The following is a 17,700-nucleotide window of genomic DNA, read 5'->3' on the forward strand; positions in this document are numbered from 1 at the left end:
ACAAATCCCATTTAAGATGATACTGACAGGCAGTATTACCTATACAGTGGAACACTGTTACAGCAAATGAAAGGAACCAAATGCAGCAACATAAGTGAATCTCAAAACAACGCTAAAGGAAAGAAGCAATGCACCAAGTTCAAAATCAAGTACAATCTCAGGTTCAAAATCAAGTACAAACTCAGGTCCGTTTTTATGGAATGCAGCAAAAAAGAAACATTTTAGTTTATTTTCCCTTTCCAGACAGGAAAATGACCACCTGCCTCGAAAGAGTATGCACGTGTCTACTTTGTGGCGGTCTATCACCCTGGGCAACCATGACTCAGCCCCTATTGATAGATCCTCTGTATTTAAAGATATCCATTGACAGTGAGAAAAGTTGAAAAGTGCCCTGAATTTGTTCTGGTATCACTTGACTTTGCAGTTTTGGACATGCATCACCAATTGAACACAGAATCAACTGTCCATGAATGCAAAGACCTTTATAGCTCGAGTAACACCACAGAACTGCACATTCTATTGGCTAGACTTCCTTAAGAAAAAAAAAATAAAAAAAGACTTTTGTTCTAAGGCAAAGATTAGGAAATAGATGTATAAAACAATGTTCATTTTTTTTTTAAAACCTGGATTTCAACTCCTGACACAGTGTGGTGGCAGAGATATTCCTTAATCCATCAAAGAAAACCCATTTTCTTTTATTGGTGCTGCGCTTGCTAATCAACACCCAGGACAGGATTTGGTTTTGATTTGATTTGGTATTTAAGTTCTCAGGTAAGAGTCCAGGCACAGTTCTAAGCCCTCATCAGCTCTTCTCTGTACCCTTGTAATTTTTCTTCTATTGCAGGGGGGGGGTAACCACTTTCAAACTGAAAAACATCTGGAGAGATTTAGATTCAATTATGTAAAGAAAAGTGCATCTGGGCTGCAAATTTTTATATAAAGCTGTGAAAAAAACTGCCAGGATTTGTTTTCTGTGAAAAACACACACACACACACACACACACACACACACAGAGAGAGAGAGAGAGAGAGAGAGAGAGAGAGAGAGAGAGAGAGAGAGAGAGAGAATTTTATGGACTCAATTAAACGCAAACCTTGTTCATGTAGCTCTGATGTTAACGGGGAGGGCATTTATCACAGGTGTTTCTGATGGCTGGCCCTGCTTCCTCTTAGTTTGTCATAGATGGAGGAGTTAACACGTGTTAGGCCATCACAAGTTGTGTGGTTAGCTTAGTTTTCTCTACACCGTGGGAAACTGATTTGTGACCCTCTTTCGTGTGTTTTAGAGAATTCGTAAAAATGGGATTTGTGGACAGCACCCGGGTTGCAATTTGGGGCTGGGTGAGTAGTGTGGATGTCTTTTGTGTCTCGTTGGCTCATGAGTTTGTAGGCACTCCTGCGTGAATAGAAGCCCGTGCAGGTTCATTCTCTGAATGCAAATATTTGGAGATGAAATCATGTCTGTCAAGCCTTGGGCCTTGGAGCAGCAGGCTTCTGGAATCTCTACCGAGCTAGACAGCGCGCGTACCTCTGCTCATTATGATGGGATAAAGAGCCGAGAGCAGGAGTGGGGAAGGAGGGTGGGGGGTGGGCAGAAGAGGGAAAAAGAGAAAGAGAACAGGAAAGGCATTGGAGAGGGGCAAAGCTTATTCACCAGCCAAGGTTTTCTGATGTACTGTTTTTATTTATTATTTCCTTTAATATCTATGGTCACCGGAGTCCACTATATGTCCCATGCTTGTTTTCTTATCTCTGCGTGAAGGGACCAGGATTCTCAGAGTGTGTTCTTTAGATACTGCCCAATTAAAGCCAATTTAAGCCTCCTATAGCATGCTTTCTATCTCTAAAGAGGCACAGTATATAAAGACGTGAGAAATGTGGAACTGCGACTCGCTTACCATATGTCCTTATTCCTTTACCTCCACAAAAATAACTGTTTCCATTCCCTAGTCATATGGAGGGTACGTAACCTCGATGGTCCTGGGATCGGGAAGTGGCGTGTTCAAGTGCGGGATCGCCGTGGCACCTGTGTCACGGTGGGAGTATTATGGTATGTAACTGCTGCTCTAGCCACAGAACTATTAAGTGTTGACCTTAACACTCCCGTGAGAAAGTCATTCCTTTTTTTAGTTTTCTGTGTTTCTATGGAAAATAATAGGCTGGTTCCTTTCTGCGGCTCTTTATAAGAGATGTGTAGGGTGGTCTTATCCATTCTGTTGTTATTCAAGTTTGAGGGCTATTGTATGTACCTACACATTTAATTTCTTATCAACAAACCTGTTGCCAAAATTTTTAAACAGCCTCTGTGCTGCATTTCTAGATAAATGTTTTTTTTTTAATCTGTATTCAAATTTGATTTGGGACTTGACATATTAATAGAGGAAAGGAGCTTCTGAGTGAAGATCAAATATGGTTGGGTGTCAGAGGAAGAGAAGATGGGAACAGATGCTTTTCCAGGGCGCTCTGCTTTCCTACTGTCTTTAAGTACTAGAATATCATCCTCAGCATGAGCTAGATCACATAGCATCATTCTTCTGAGACTACAATACCCAGACCAGGGAAAGACTAGGCAGAAAGGAGCGCCGAGGGCTGGGAAGGAGATGCGGTGTTTTATAACACCCTCTCTGACCTCACTGAAGTTCTTTTCGTAGTAGTAATGAGAAGAGAATTGTTGACAAAGAAAATGGTCGTTGTAGTCATATCCTAATATATGGTAGCACCAGTCCTTTGAAAACGCCTCTTTGAAAGCCTCTCCGTCAAGGAAGCCAATGTGCAAAACATCTCTAGCTTTCTGCTAAAAACTTGGCAGGTGCAGTTATAATTTAATTTGCACACAATGGAATTGTTTTCATGTGGTACTTTTGTTTGCAATTAATTGTTCTGCTGGATGGTTTGTTTCTGGAGACCTCTGGTGGACAATAAAATAAGAGTAGCCTCTGTGAGGTTGCAGACGTGTAAGAGAAGTTCATTAAATGCACATGACCTAATACACAGTAGCAAAAAAAAAAGCTTTGAATATATGTGTTAATTTTCACAATTTTATTCAAAATTGCAAATAAGGAATATGAAAGTGGTGTTTCAAGACATTGTTCTAAAATTTCACAACTAAATTATGTAACCCTGTATATTTTTAAATACATATATATATTTTAATTTTCAGATCTTAATGTACATGTAAATGTGGTTAGCAAAGATAAGAAAGTGGCGTTATGCTCTAGGATTAACATATAGAAGGCTGTAGAATAGATGCTGGGGAAAATTATATTTTTCTCTTGAAGACACTGTCCACCTAGCAAATCTACAAGTCAAGTTGTTAATATTTGACTCTTTAAGTTAAAATGCACAGGAAAAGTTTATTAGCTTGTATTTTTAAGTGTCCTTTAAGATATTATATTTTCATGGGAGTGTTCTCTGCATACATAAAATTATACATAGTCTGTATTCATTTTAAGTAAAATAACAGATATTACTATAACTCGTTTAGGAGGGAAGGGAGGTAGTAGTAGTGTTGAAATAGGAGCGGCGGGGCTGCGTCCCCAGCACCCGGCCGCCGGCATGGCTAGCTTATGCCCAGAAATAATTACACGGAAACTGTATTCTTTCAAACACTGCCTGGCCCGGCTAGTTCCAGTTTCTTATTGGTTAGCTCTTACATATTGTTCTAACCCATTTCTAATATTCTGTGTAGCCCACGAGATGGCTTACCAGGGAGGATCTTAACCTGCGTCTGTCTGGAGCGGGAGAATCATGGCGACTCCTTCACTAAGCTTCTTTCTCCCAGAATTCTCTTCTGTTTTCTCCACCCACCTAAGGGTGGGCCTATCAAGGGGCCTAGGCAGTTTCTTTATTAATAAGAAATCACTCCCACATAGTAGAAAAGCAAACACTCTTCAGGGTGTTTTTAATTTATGCCTCAGCCGTCCAGCAGCATTACAGTGTTGAACTTAAGCAATAAAAGAATGTAAAGAATTCGTGGAATTAATGTCAACATGCTTGCCCAAGCCAGCGACAGTCAAGCACAGAGGCAATACATGGCTTCTACATGTGTTAACTCCAACCTGACCTTTTGAGGAGACAGCTTTTAAAACATCACAGAAGCAAAAGAAATCAGTTCCAGAAAGACAAATAGCACATGATTTCCTTAACTTGTGGACCCTAGAATCAACATTAAAATACAAAGGAGTATACATAGGACAAAAGTAGAAAGGCAGCTATCTGGGAAAACCAAGGAGGCAAGTATTCAGTAGGAAGGGAACAGGAGCGGTGGTGGGCTCAAAGTAGGTGCAATACGGGATGTGCTTGAACGGGATATCTTTATTAAACCAACTACTTTGTACAAACAACAAACACTAACAGTTAAAGCAACAACAACAGCAATCAAACTATTTATGCAGCAAATTCCATCAGTGATCTTTTAGGATAAATATGTAATATAAAATTTCATTTTTTTTAGTTGAGTAAAATTATGTTTAATTACCCAAAATAACCAAACCAATTGTACAACCTGTTATTCCACCATATTTATATATAAAGGAACTTATGTCAGCTGAGCAGACAGATATTAATATAATCTGTTCACAGTGCTCAAGTGTTACAGCACCAAACTTGAGACCTCCCCAAAAAGCGAGGGGAAAACAAATGCTTAACAGGAATTATGATGAAGCAGCTGTGTCAATATGGACTGTTAAATGCATTCTTTTTCATCAGAGTGCATCTCAACCTGCCTAAAATATAAGGTTTAAGTAAGCCACTAGTAATTCACTATTGTTAGGTATTCCCCGATGGAGATAGATCATCACACCATAAGGCACGTGTTTATCTCAGTATGACAACGGTCAAGATAACCAAGGCACTAGGTAGAGGACTTCCACTGAGCGGCTGTCTCTGCGCAGTTGCCCCTCCTGCAGGTCTATTGCCTATTGTGTTTCAGGTTGTCTAGTCTGTGCTCCCCTGCCCTGATGCTGAGGGCTGAGTGCAGAAGAGGCAGTGCTGTGGAGAAGTCCTGAGGGAGAGTGGGTGGCGCGGGCATCAGCAGCTCAGGGTGTATTAGCCGGGGTGGGCTCGGGAGATACTTTCAGGAGGTAAGGCACAGGAGGACAGGTAAAGTAAGGTAACAGATGCAAGAAACATTGTTATTGGAGGAGCTGACCCTCTCTTCTTCTCTCCCATCACAGACTCCGTGTATACAGAGCGGTACATGGGTCTCCCAACTCCAGAAGACAACCTGGACCAATACAGGGTAAGAGCCAAAGAGCTGTGCCAATCATAGAACTGCGCACAAATGGGTTAAGAACGTCCTAATTGTATCTATTTTAGAAAAAAATGTATTATTTCCAACAAATTTCTTGTTAAAAAGAAAAAACACAGGTGGTTTAGAGATCCTCCAATAGCTTCCCCTACTATATTTTGCATAATTACAGTCGTTATCATATGCTATATAGGTCACAATATGCATTCATTTGGAAATACAAAGCAACATCAGATAATTACTTTAATTATAAAAATTTCAGTTTAGAAAACATGTCAAATCCAGCATATTCCTTTAGGACCCAGAAGACTCTTTAAAGCCTTTAGCAAGATCTTAAAATTTTTATAATGTGATAATAGTTAAAAAGGTAAATGCATGCCTATAATTTTCTTACTCCACGCCAACTATGTGAAATTTTAATGCGGCGTTTGCCAAGAGCAGGTGAGGTGGCATGTGCCGTGGAGCCCTGTCCGTGAATCACTAAAGAGCTTCCCATGGTGGGAGGAACAGCGAGCAGCTTGCTCTCCAGAGAAAGCCGCATTTGAAACGTGACCTGGCTGCAACTGTCACTTGCTGTCACTGCTAGTGTGGAGGGCACAGCAAAGCTGTGTGGATGCCATCCTGGTGCGGCCGTATGAAACAGCGCCGCTTTGACGCTTTTGAAACCTTACTGATTCTGTGGCTGTCTTAGTGGAGGAAAAAAAAAATGTAAGCTAGCTTCAAGCTTTCTGATAACAAGGAAAATCATCTCAAACGTTTCCCGTCTCCAAAGAGGCCCAAAACTCTCCCTGGGAGAATGAATTCAAGAGAAAGAAAAACAAGAAAAATGTCAACACAAAATTTTCTGTGTTGTGACTCTTAATATACATAGGCCTAACTGTAATACATTGCTCGAAGCAGTATATGTACACATGTAAGATGCCATCATTGCTACTGCGGAGTCTGAAACCATCTGATCAAAACACAATGAGTTCAAAGTCTCTATGTTTGCAAGATATGTGTGTGTGTGCATAAGTGTGTATGTGTATATATGTAGGTGTATATATGTGTAAGTGTGTGTATGCACATGGATGTGTAAGTATGTATGTGTATTTTGTATGTGTGTGTATGTATGTATAATAAGTAGCTTTTACCTGCTACTTTCAACTTAATTATTAAGCTTGCGTGTGCAGGAAGACATGTTTGTGTTAGTGCCTGCATGTTTTTTACATGTTTCTGAGACATGCCAGAAAAGTAACCTGAAATTAAGATGGCGTACTAGACATCTTTACCTACAAAAAAAAATCCTCATAATCTGGGTATTTTCTTTCTGTCGGAGGTCTCATCTGCACACTCCATTCTTTCACTCCGTCTCGTCCACATCCTATAATCTGCCTCAGACATTCTCCAATGCACTGGCAAATGACCCAGCTCCCTTTATAATGGCAGCCCAGTTCGTACACTCTTGCTGTGCCTTCCCACAATCCAGTCCATGCCACACCCTGCTAGCACATTTACACACACGCACATGTGCATATATACACAAGCCCCCTCCCCATACATACACTGCTTTAATGGCACTTTCCTGTGTAGCCAGCTAAATCCAGTCTTCGGTCTTCAATAAAGTAGTCACCCATTCTTCTCATGTGGACCTGGTTTAAGTGTCAGAATCTGTAGCTGCCATTTCGTGACATTGCTATGCGTCCTTTTTACCTGGACCGTCATTTGTCCCCCATCCCCATGTGTGAGGAGCATCTCTCGTGTAAACATCACGTTGGTTTCTTTGTGGGACTGTGAACTCTTATTTTACTCTACCTTGAGTTACTCTGCACTGGGCTCCCCTCCCCCACCCTGTGTTGTTACTCAACATTACACACCTTCTGCATTTCACTCCTTGGTTGTCCTTCTAGAAGGGACACTCACACATAAGCCTACAACTTACCTTGACTCACTAAAGAAAGTTTTAAAGGGAAATACTACAATAACAGTTGTATTTCTCCATCACTCTTCTCATTTGGATGCTTGGATTTTTCTTATTGATTATCCAACCTGAAAGAGGGTTTTATTGCCTCTATCAAAGCACTGAAAGGCCCTGAACACGCAGAGGTTTACTGCCTAGGATTCTAACTCCTGGCTCTGGAGAAAAGTGGATAAGAAGTCAAAGCGTTCATTTTAGAAACCTCTTGTTTGAAGAGCCAATGGGGCCGGAGGCACAGGGCTAAGTCCAAACTCTGGCAGCAAAGGATGCTGGCACTTGCCTTGCTTCCTTCGAATCCACACCCGTCGCATCATACACTTTCTCTCCACCAGCTCTCTCTATGGAGGACTATCGGGTGGCAGTTTTTATCTGCCACTTTATGCTTCTTTCTCCAGTCTTTCCATAGGTTCCTCTTTCCCACACCTATCCTCCCTTCCCCTGACTCTACCCCCCACGGTGGTGGCCACTTTCATTTCTCCCCTTAGGTGTTCCCTGCATGAGGTAGTCATGTAAATAGAAGTCACTTCCTCCTGCCAATGGCAACACACGCACACTGGGTGCACGAAGTCACTCTCTCACTTCGCTGTACAGATGGCACCCGAGGACTGTTTAAGCCTTCCACGCCAGGAGTCGGGTTTTCTTGGCATGGAATTCGTTGCTGGCAATGGACACATTAAAACTGCCAGTACCAGGGAGCTAAAGGTTCCCAATGTGTTACTCAGAGGAATTATCCGGGAGGGTGATAGCTAAGGTGGGCAGGAGAAAGTGAGGCAAATGCATCCAGGGAATCAGCTCTACCCTGCTCAGTTGCTTCCTCTAAGCATGGAAGACATAATCTGTGTGGGGATCTGAAGCGGAGTGGAGAACTGAATCTAAGTGCCTATTTCTGGTGCACAGCAGGCTTTAGAATAAAGCTGCCCTCCTTTGTTTTTTAAATGAGCCTGTGCTTTTGTCTCTGGCAAGAATATATTCAAAGATGCTATTTTCCTCCAAGGCCCCAGCTGCCCCTCTGGACCCCACCATCTTACTACTTTTCTTTCCCAGGTTTGCTCGCTCTTGCTCGCTCTCTCTCTCTCTCTCTCTCTCTCTCTCTCTCTCTCTCTCCCCAGCACTAACTCTTGAAAAGACATGAGAGCTAATTCAATAATTCCTGAAAGGTTTTTGTCACTTTGTGTATTTCCATGGGTCAGGAAAATATTTTGAAAGAAATTCCCGTTTAGTCAGGAGTCTCTTAGCACATCCAGAATTAGGAAGGCACAAAGTGCGCAGTTGTGCAATAAAGTTGTGCAATAACTAAGTCTGTGTCCTTAGCTAAGAAGCCCTTGATGCATAGAACTATAGAGTTTAAAAGAGAAAATAAATTTTAATACAACCCAGATGAGATGGTTCGGTCTTAGGGGGTACATGACCTAGACGTTAGAGGATCCCAAACTTCCAAGAGGAACACACCTTGTGAATTTGGGCCCTTTTTCTACTCAGGAAAGAGATGCCAGGCGAATTGTCAGGGTGTGCCCTGTTCAAAGCTCACGTGTCAACCCTTTGGGAAGTCATATTCCTGCACGGCTGATCCCTCCCAGTGGGGACATTATTTCCTGTTCTCTAGAAGTTACCACAAAGATGGAGGGATCCTGTGAAGCTTAGACTCAATGCACCGATACCTGCAATGACCCCCTAAGAATTATCACCCATCTTTGGCCAAGTGACAGGGCAGGAACTCTTTTAAAGGCTCCAATGACCTCAAGGAGGAACCCCTAAGGAGTTGGACCCAGAGAGGTGAGAAGTCTGAGCTAATGAACATTGTCATTCTGCAGAGGGCAGATCGTCTCTACACAGTCTCCGTTCATAACAGATAGAAATGGCAACAAGGTTAAGAAATCAGACAACCAAGGAGGCTACTCTACCTCCAGTCTCAACAAGCCAGCAGCGGTGTCTTCACACCTCAAGGCATGGGAGCCTGACTAAAGGGTGAACAATTTCTCAAAGCCCATCTGCAGTCGGAACTCCAAGGCATTAACCGGGAAGAGACTTCCATTCCTTCACTCAAAGGGTCTGACATTTGATAATGTTCAAAGGTTTATAGATAAGAAAAAAGTAAAAACACTGGGAAGAGGAAGGGTAGCCAAACATGAACTTGAACACCATACAGTATCCGATATGTATGAAAAAGACGAGAGACTTCTAAATTGTGATGGTGGAGCCTGAGAATCTACATGTCAGAAGCTGAAGGAAGGGGTAGAGGAGAAGTCAGAAATCTAGAATTTTACACTCCCCCAACCAGCTATACCTGTTATTCATTTGTTGTGCTAGTATAGCTAGACTCTCTTGTAAGGTCTATACAGGTATTATCAGCTTCAAGTCTCCTTAAAATACTCAGAAACAGGGTAGTTATTCTAACTACCACCATTTTATTGACAGGGAAACTGAGGCACTAAAACAGTAAGCAACATATGTATGCTGAAGGTTTTAAAAGGAAGAGGACACTATCTGAGCCAGGGAAGAAGGGAGGGAGAAGACACAAGGAAGACCAGAGAGGTTCGTGGCAGATTATTATGTGAGGGAGGGGCCGACGAGGCACAAAGACGATGACGGGGAGAAAAGGCTTCCTGGGACCTCTGAGATGGATCCATTGACTTGCACGATAGCTCTGGAAAGAGCCGACCAAATGGTGACCAATAAATATGACAGGGACGGGGACTGGGGAAGGGATTGTCTTGTGAATAAACAGAGAAGTAGAAGACCAAGGGCAGGAGGAGTGGGGCCCCAGTCCTGATCCCTGCTGCCAAGAGGAGAGGGCAGCCTGGAACACACAGAAGGGCTGATTTAACTTGTAGAGGAGATTTATTTTGCATTTTGCTCAGAATTTGATAGGCTTTTGGCAAGTGTATGAAACAGTCATAGATTTGGCAGTCTTCTGCTAGCAGATTTGAAACGTTCAATCCTTAAGAACTGCTGCATCGTTAGGTTATGCAAAACAGGGTGCAATTTTGTAAATATGCCATCTTGTACTGATTTGACATTTGTTCTATTATCCCAGAATATGCCAAAGGGAGAGAGACCTTCAGATTTCAGCCAAACCTTAACTTGTTTGTGGAGTGCTGATAAAATGTTGACTGCTGTGTGATCTTTAAAGCAGCCAGTGTTGCTTGTGAGGCCTGAGGTAGAGCCCCCTGTCTGGGGTTGATGGGAGCTTTTTGCTTGGCAACTCACGGGTGCAGTTGTTTGATGGATGTACACATGTATAACATCTTATTTAGTGGATTGGATTCAGTTTTTCTTAAATGTTTTCTGTGCCCTCCGCTCGGTATTAATGATGATCCTCCCAAATGGAGCCCTTTATTATTCATACAGCGTTCATTACAGGAGGAGGCTCCTTAGAGGAAGCCAGTAAGCCAGTAAGCCAATAGCTTACTGAGTTGCTAAATTGTTACCCTTTAGACCCAGTGACTGCTTGACCTCCTACAGAACCTGTGGAAGGTACTGCGCAGCTTGACTGGGATGTCAAGTGATTGTAGAACATACTGGAGAGGGACTGGAGCTTTGGAGTTCAAATGGCCTGTATTGAAATTTTCCTTCCTTTACGTGTAGAAGTTTGAGCTTGAGAAGGTCACGTTTCCTCTCTGAGCTTCATTTCCCTCTTTAAATAATCAGATATGCCCCCCCCGAGTCACGAAAGTGATTATAGGAGACCCCCACACCTGCCGTGAAGTGAGCTTTGAAACCATGGCAGCTGCCACCATCCTTATCTTCAGGGAGTAAATTGTCCTTCTGGTTGGTAGATGGCACGAGGGGTAGCTTGGAAATTGTTACACCTCCTGTTTCTCACAGCATTTCCCTACTTTTATCAGCTCCTTCCTTTATTTCAAAAATACAAAGATTTATTTGTTGGAAGGTGGCTGAGGAACCAGCATGATCCAACAAGCAGCTACAGATGGTTCTTCTTGAGGATTGAAGGAAAAGCTCCTCACAGAGATGCTGTGGAATCGGCACTGCCACTGGACCAATCCTTTCCACTTCTCTCTGCCAGACGGTTGCTGGCAGCAGGGCTCTCCGGAAGTTTCTAGCCTCAGGAGAATGCCAACTGCACCACCATTGCATCCTTGCCCATTTATCACTCCCAGCTTCCTTTTTAGTCATTGGTGATAGACTATTCGGTTTGTAACTTAGTCATCCATTTCCTTTTTTTACTTCTGTTTCCATGGATAGGCAACGGGGGATCATCCAATTTGGGTGGGCTAAAATAGTATAATTAATATCTTCCCAACCATTAATCATATATTGGAGGAATGCATGCATTTTCTTCACTGGCTTTGCATATTTCTGCCGCAGCTTGGAGTGTGCCACACAGTGGGCAAAAGTGTCTTTAATAGAGAAGCCAGGTGGCACAGCGCAGTAGGCAAAGGCACCCCAGTGGCTCCAGAGGCACAGGGACATCCTTGCACTTGAGGGTGCGAGGTGGTTTTCTGCACTGACAGCCCCAAAGAGGGAGTGAGTGCTGCCAGCAGCTGTCCGGCTCTCTCATCGAAAGGTCCTTTCGGAGGCTTCTCCCAGCCAGCAGGGAAACGAGCGAGCGCTGAAATGGCACCCTTCTCTCGCAGCTGCAGGGGAAGCTTTTGTTTTATTTTTCTCTTGCTGCATTAAAGTATTTGTCTTTCTTTCTTTGTAGTGTAATATTGTTAATGTAAAACAATTTGCATCGTGACACTTTTATCACAGTTTTCGTCTTTTTCCCAGTATGTTGCATTTCTCACCATGTCTAGTTCATCACAGCTACAGTGTGTACATCACAACATTTATCTTAGGCTCAGGGTTTTACTTGTTTATAAAAATTGTCTTCTTTCAGCCTGTATTCACTCCATTTAAGAAAAAAAAAAAGGCAGCCAGAAACTGTTTTGGTCCAAACTCCAGTAGTTATCACATTCCTTGCTAACTGTCCTGTGTATTTATATGCCTCCTAACCATTACTCTATGTTTCAATGACATTTCTCCATCTCATGGCACAGGGAGGTGGTTGGAGCAGCTTTTGCTGTTCCTGCTGCCAAGAGAGGCAGGCCCATGGGGCTGCTGGAGGTGAGATGAGGCGACACAGTTGTATATCTGGGTCGGGTCTGGGGGGTTAAACTTAATGATCATCTGTGAGCGAAAGGGGGAATTGAGCTCGTGCAGAAACCAGGTGGCAGGAAGTCGGCACAGGCTGAGCCCGTGACTGGCAGAGGAGATCACTGAGAAGGCTCCTTTGGCCCTGCAACTCAGAAGGGGTCCCGCATCTTCTCATCTCACCTGCCCATCTCCAGCGATGTAGATATGTAACAATGCATTTTAGGATGGTTTGATTTGATTGTCTCCACTTGGAGCCAGAGTTCTGTGCTATCTTAGGTGATAAATCACCTGCCAATGGGAAAGACATCCCTCACCACTCCCAGGGTTGTTCAGACCACTGTGGCTCGGAAGCCAGAGTGCCCACTGTTAGGTACTTCAGTTCCAGGAGTTTAACATTTTATTTCACATTGTTCCTTTGCTGGAGGACAATCAGAAGTCCTTTGCAATTTTAGAAGACAGGACAGAGAAACAGAAAGTAAAGGAGTTTTCCCCAGGCTTGCTCCAGTTTGGATACTTCTTAGGGATGGACAAGTTACTTACTTTGTGAATCTGTCTCTTCATATATAGCTCAGGGTTGGCACAGACCTGTTTCACACAGGTGTGAGACTTTGATCACACAATGACAGCTAGGATTACTACTGCCATGGTAGAGCAGCTGGAAGAGGGCATGATGATTAAACGAAGTACAGAATGAGAATATTTCGCGTTCTGTTTACTACATTTGCACTTAATTGCAGAAAAGTAATTTCAATTATATCAGATAATGCTGGTGCTGAATATTTTATTTGCTCATTTAGTTGATAAGGATTTAGCTATAGATTAGATGCGAAGGATAATAAAACAAATAGGCGAGTTATTTTTCTCATAGACCTTATTATTTAGTTGGATACAAATGAATGATGTTTGACTCCATAAAAATGAATAGATGCACGAATATAAGGGGTAGTGTTGTGACGGCCAGAGACATGCTTGCACGCATGCTGGATGGATGGATTCAAAATGGATAGATATATGTGGGACAATCCATCAGATGGAAGTTTATCTAAAACTAAAAAGAACAACTTTTGATGAATTGCAACGTTTATTTGATTCAGAGATTTCGTGTGCTCAGGTTGAGTGGGAACCTGCATACACAGGATGGGGCATTTACTCTGAGCTTACCCAGTCCAGGATGACCCTAGGAATTGTAGCCGATGGAAACAATTTGGTAACTGCACTGAATTTTTAGACCGTATGTCACTCTCCAGAAATACTGTGTCACAGAATTTTCAGTCAGCATCAACAATTTACTTTAAACCACGCTTCTACCACGTTTTGTGGCTCCTAGGGCAATGATTCTTCTTCCCATTTTGCAGACGTCAGGACTCAGAGTGCAGCACGTGTGTCTCCAGCTGCAAAGCTCAGCAGTGTTGAAACCAAAGACTAGACTTTAGCATGCAGCCCTGGGCCTTTCTGGCCAGGCCACGAGCACTCCTGACGACAGTATGAAGTGTGCTCTAGTTCTGTTGCTAGACATGTCACTGAAATGTAGACCTTGACTCGGGAAGAACGAGTTGGCTACTTTTGAGTCTGTGGAGATGCCACCACCGCCTCTTCTCTGTGTACCCCATTCCAGACAGGCAAAGCAGAACCACTCTTCCCAGTCTCTGCCTGGCATTTTCCCTTCATCTCAACACTGCAATCAGACCTAAATTTAAATCATCTGACTTATGCTTGTCAAGTTGTTTTTCTTTCCTCATCCAAGACCTCTGACCTTTAATGTGGAAGCCCCTAGTTGACTCAGACCACAAAATAGATCTTTTAACCCTTCATCCTGTTACCCTGGATGGCTTGGGAATAACATTTAACAGCACCATTTTTTTCTCTAATATTAAAAATGAGGAAGTATCAAACACCCACTGATTTTCTGAGACTAGCCTTGATCTTTTTCACCTCTTCCCCTCCCATATGTTACACTTGCTTAGGTTTTAAACATCTGTTTCCAGAGAGGTAATGTTTGCTTTTCATTTAGAACCTAGCAATGTGGACCAAAGTTCACATGACATATTGCGGAGTATGTTTAGTTGCAAATGCTATGTACAGGCTCTTTGAAATGTAGCATGTATGGCACCATGTGACACATGGTTGCTATGGTAATACACTTTTTGGCTGAACTACAGCAGAAGCCCATGGAACATACATTGCTAATATGAGACTCTGCCCTCTGCTAATGCCTAGGACACAGCCAATCTGTGATCTGGGACTCAAGGGGTTTTGCATGCAGCCTAGAGGACAGGTGCCCTCTTGCTACATGTGCAGGGAAGATGTGACATTCTTCCTTTCCAGTCCCGTCTCCCAGGCACAGGGCATGCTGTGCATTCTGCCATGCATGGAGACAGCATTTGCTTGAATATCGGTTTGCTATATTTTGTATCAAAGGGGGCCCCAGCTGAAAACATTTTATTTTGTAAACTGAAGTGAAAAATCAGTTATGGCAGATCCTTTTTTGAATAATGACATTCTTTCTCCCAATTTCAGAATTCAACAGTCATGAGCAGAGCTGAAAATTTTAAACAAGTTCAGTACCTCCTTATTCATGGAACAGCAGATGGTGAGTTTCAGTTAATTAGACTTTTTAGTATCACAGACAGGTTTGCAATTTCACTACTGACAAAACAAAAGCATGAGGGGCAAGACTGTTACATTTACTTCAATAAAACAGTGTTGCTTTCCACAACTCACTTGTCTTGGGCTAAATGGGATGCTGAGTCTTAGGACTTCAGGCGCTTCCTTCTTGTGCTTCCCCCTCAGTATCTGAATGCTCCAGAGGCTATTAGCTGCTTGTTTATGGCTGCTTTTCCCCTTTCTTTCCCGCAGACAATGTTCACTTTCAGCAGTCAGCTCAGATCTCCAAAGCCCTGGTGGATGCTGGTGTGGATTTCCAAGCAATGGTATAATAAGACTTTGTTCAGGGGGAACAAAGTATCTGCTGGGTCTAGTTTCCTCTTGGGGGTGACTTTTTCCCAAGGGCATCTCAGAAGATGGGACTGAAGAGGGCGTGAAGTTGGAGATGTGATCTCCTTGAGTCATACGCAGAGTAAATATTAGACAGTTTGAGGTTGAGAAACACAGTATTACATACCCTGGGAGTGTCAAAACACCATTCTTCCATTCACGTGATGGTTCAGCCTCTCCCTGTTGTGATTTGAAAGTAATCACTTAATCCGTAAACGTGTGGCAGAGTAATTCTAAAGTGAAACCAGCATGATAATAGCTGAAATGTAAGATCCATTCTGTTATTATGATTACTAGACATCCTAACAACAGCGGGATATTAATAATCACCATGCTTCAGTTCTTGCGATCGCTACACAAGCTTTTGTTGAACAACTGCAGGCAGCAAGCAATTAGGCTTGTTTATAACGTCCGAAGTGACTGGGGCTGGTTTTGCCTATACAGAGGATGTTTGGGGTATTTAGTCTTCTATATTATAATATTTCAGATCATATATATATATATATTTGAGCACACAACATGTCTTGCACTAATAATACTATAGTTTAAAACACAGCTTTCTTATCTGTTCTGACTAGAAAACCCTGCCCACCACTCCTAACACATAATTTGCTGTGTGCTCGGTTTCAGTAGTACCCACTGTCTAGGTTTTTTGTTTTGTTTTGTTTTTTTAAATCTTGTCCTGAGAAAACCTGCTATACCTTTTGGGTCAGATTCTCAGTGGTTGAGGTTTATTTTTTGCCACTATTTAAAGCAAAATCAGATAATACTTGAGGCATGATTTTAAAATTTAACTTATGTCTCAGTAACATGTATTAGGCTGGCAGTGCCTTCCCAGGCATTTAGTAAGGTATGCATTTTTATGTGTTTGCCTCAGGTTGGAGATTCTTTCTATGTAAATGTCACACAGACAGAGCTTTTAATTTCCAGTATAAAATTTAACTGTTGGTAAATAATTCATTTGAGTTCACTTATTCTATATATATAAAACTTTAACATTTAAATAGATTTTTCTAGCCATTTAGATGCTTATATTGGAAAAATTACTTTAAAAACTATTTATTTTAATACATACTCGAGTGTAGAGAAATTTAATTATTGCTAGCACCCATTAAAATAGTATGCCTGCTGGTATAAACCTTCCCATTTATGTTGTGGTTTTAAATGACCTTCGAGTCGCATTTGAAAGTTGATTTGGGTATTTTAATTAAACTCCTATGCAGTAAATTCAAATGCATAGTGCATTTTCTCAGTACCTGAGAAAGAGGACCAGAGACTTCTCGGGTCTTGAAAGGCTCTGGGGAAGAACTAGACACCCTCTTCGACCACACTTCAGTTTATAAACTGTTCCCGTTTAACACCATGAGGGAGCTCCCTTGAGTTTTTCTCTTTTAAAATACAGCCACCATCCTACTTGTGACCTCTTTCTCTCTGCAGTGGTACACGGACGAAGACCACAGCATTGCCAGCAGCGCAGCTCACCAGCACATCTACACCCACATGAGCCATTTCCTCCAACAGTGCTTCTGCTTACAGTAGCCCAGCAAGGCTCCTGCAGCTTATTTAAAAACACGTTTGTTCTCATTATCTCAAAGCTGCCCTGTCAAGATGACGATCTCAATAATGCTCGCACTGAGGAATTCCAGGCTGCTTCCCAGTTTCATACCTGCAGTCCTAGGCAAGGATGTCTGTCTTTACAACAGATTCTACCTTACAGCCATTTGGATTTTTCACTCTGTTTTGTTTATCATTTCAAATTATTTCCACATCAGCTGCTGAAACAACAAATATAAATTATTTTTTACAAGAGCTCTGCATAGATTTCCTGAGAAGAATTTTATTTTATTTTTCCATACTAGCCTGGTCCAAATCTTGTTCCCTTATTTAAGGGGCTGACAAGATGTGGGCAATGATGCCATTAGGGCAGGGCGAGGAGATTACAGAGTATGGCTAGAAATGCAGGTCCAAGCATACCCATCCACCCAGGCTACTGTCAGCTCGCCTCAAGAAGTGCTGTTCACTGCCAGACTGGCACAGGTTTCTGAGAAAGACTATTCAAACAGTCTCAGGAAATCATATATGCAAAGCGCTGACTTCTCAGTAAAACCACAGCAGTTGAATAGACTCCAAAGAAATGCAAGGGAAACTGCCAGCAATGCAAGGACCCCAGGTGCCAGTTACGGCTATAGGTGCTACAAAAACACAGCAAGGGTGATGGGAAAGCATTGTAAATGTGCTTTGAAAAATCACCGACGGTTCCTAGCAAAAAGAGGCAGCTTGGAACATATCGACTTGCCCTGTTAAAAGTTGAAAATATTTGTGTCGCAAATTCTAACATGAAGGAATGCTTGCATCGGTTTTTCTTCATTTCTTTGAGCATGTTAATTAAAATATTTTAACTTCA

General features: G+C 42.3%; 2 protein-coding genes across 2 annotated transcripts in view; one reads left to right on the plus strand and one right to left on the minus strand.

The window, feature by feature from the left end:
- Gca (grancalcin) overlaps positions 1-3,734 on the minus strand; it is a 325,199-nt gene extending 321,465 nt beyond the window's left edge. The window contains exon 1 of the mRNA XM_050122493.1: positions 3,706-3,734. The gene's annotated coding sequence lies outside the window, so the exon portion shown is untranslated. The remainder of the gene's footprint in view (positions 1-3,705) is intronic.
- The window catches only part of Dpp4 (dipeptidyl peptidase 4), a 74,151-nt gene extending 56,451 nt beyond the window's left edge, over positions 1-17,700 (plus strand). The window contains 6 exon segments of the mRNA XM_050122450.1: positions 1,287-1,341; positions 1,951-2,050; positions 5,175-5,239; positions 14,820-14,892; positions 15,159-15,232; positions 16,734-17,700. Of these exon segments, the coding sequence (XP_049978407.1) occupies positions 1,287-1,341; positions 1,951-2,050; positions 5,175-5,239; positions 14,820-14,892; positions 15,159-15,232; positions 16,734-16,835 (469 nt within the window). The 3' untranslated portion in view covers positions 16,836-17,700.

Source organism: Alexandromys fortis, unplaced genomic scaffold, assembly GCF_014885135.2.
Source record: "Alexandromys fortis isolate MF-2015 unplaced genomic scaffold, M_Fortis_MF-2015_v1.1 scaffold_8_9099976_23576923, whole genome shotgun sequence".
NCBI classification, from domain to species: Eukaryota; Metazoa; Chordata; class Mammalia; order Rodentia; family Cricetidae; genus Alexandromys; species Alexandromys fortis.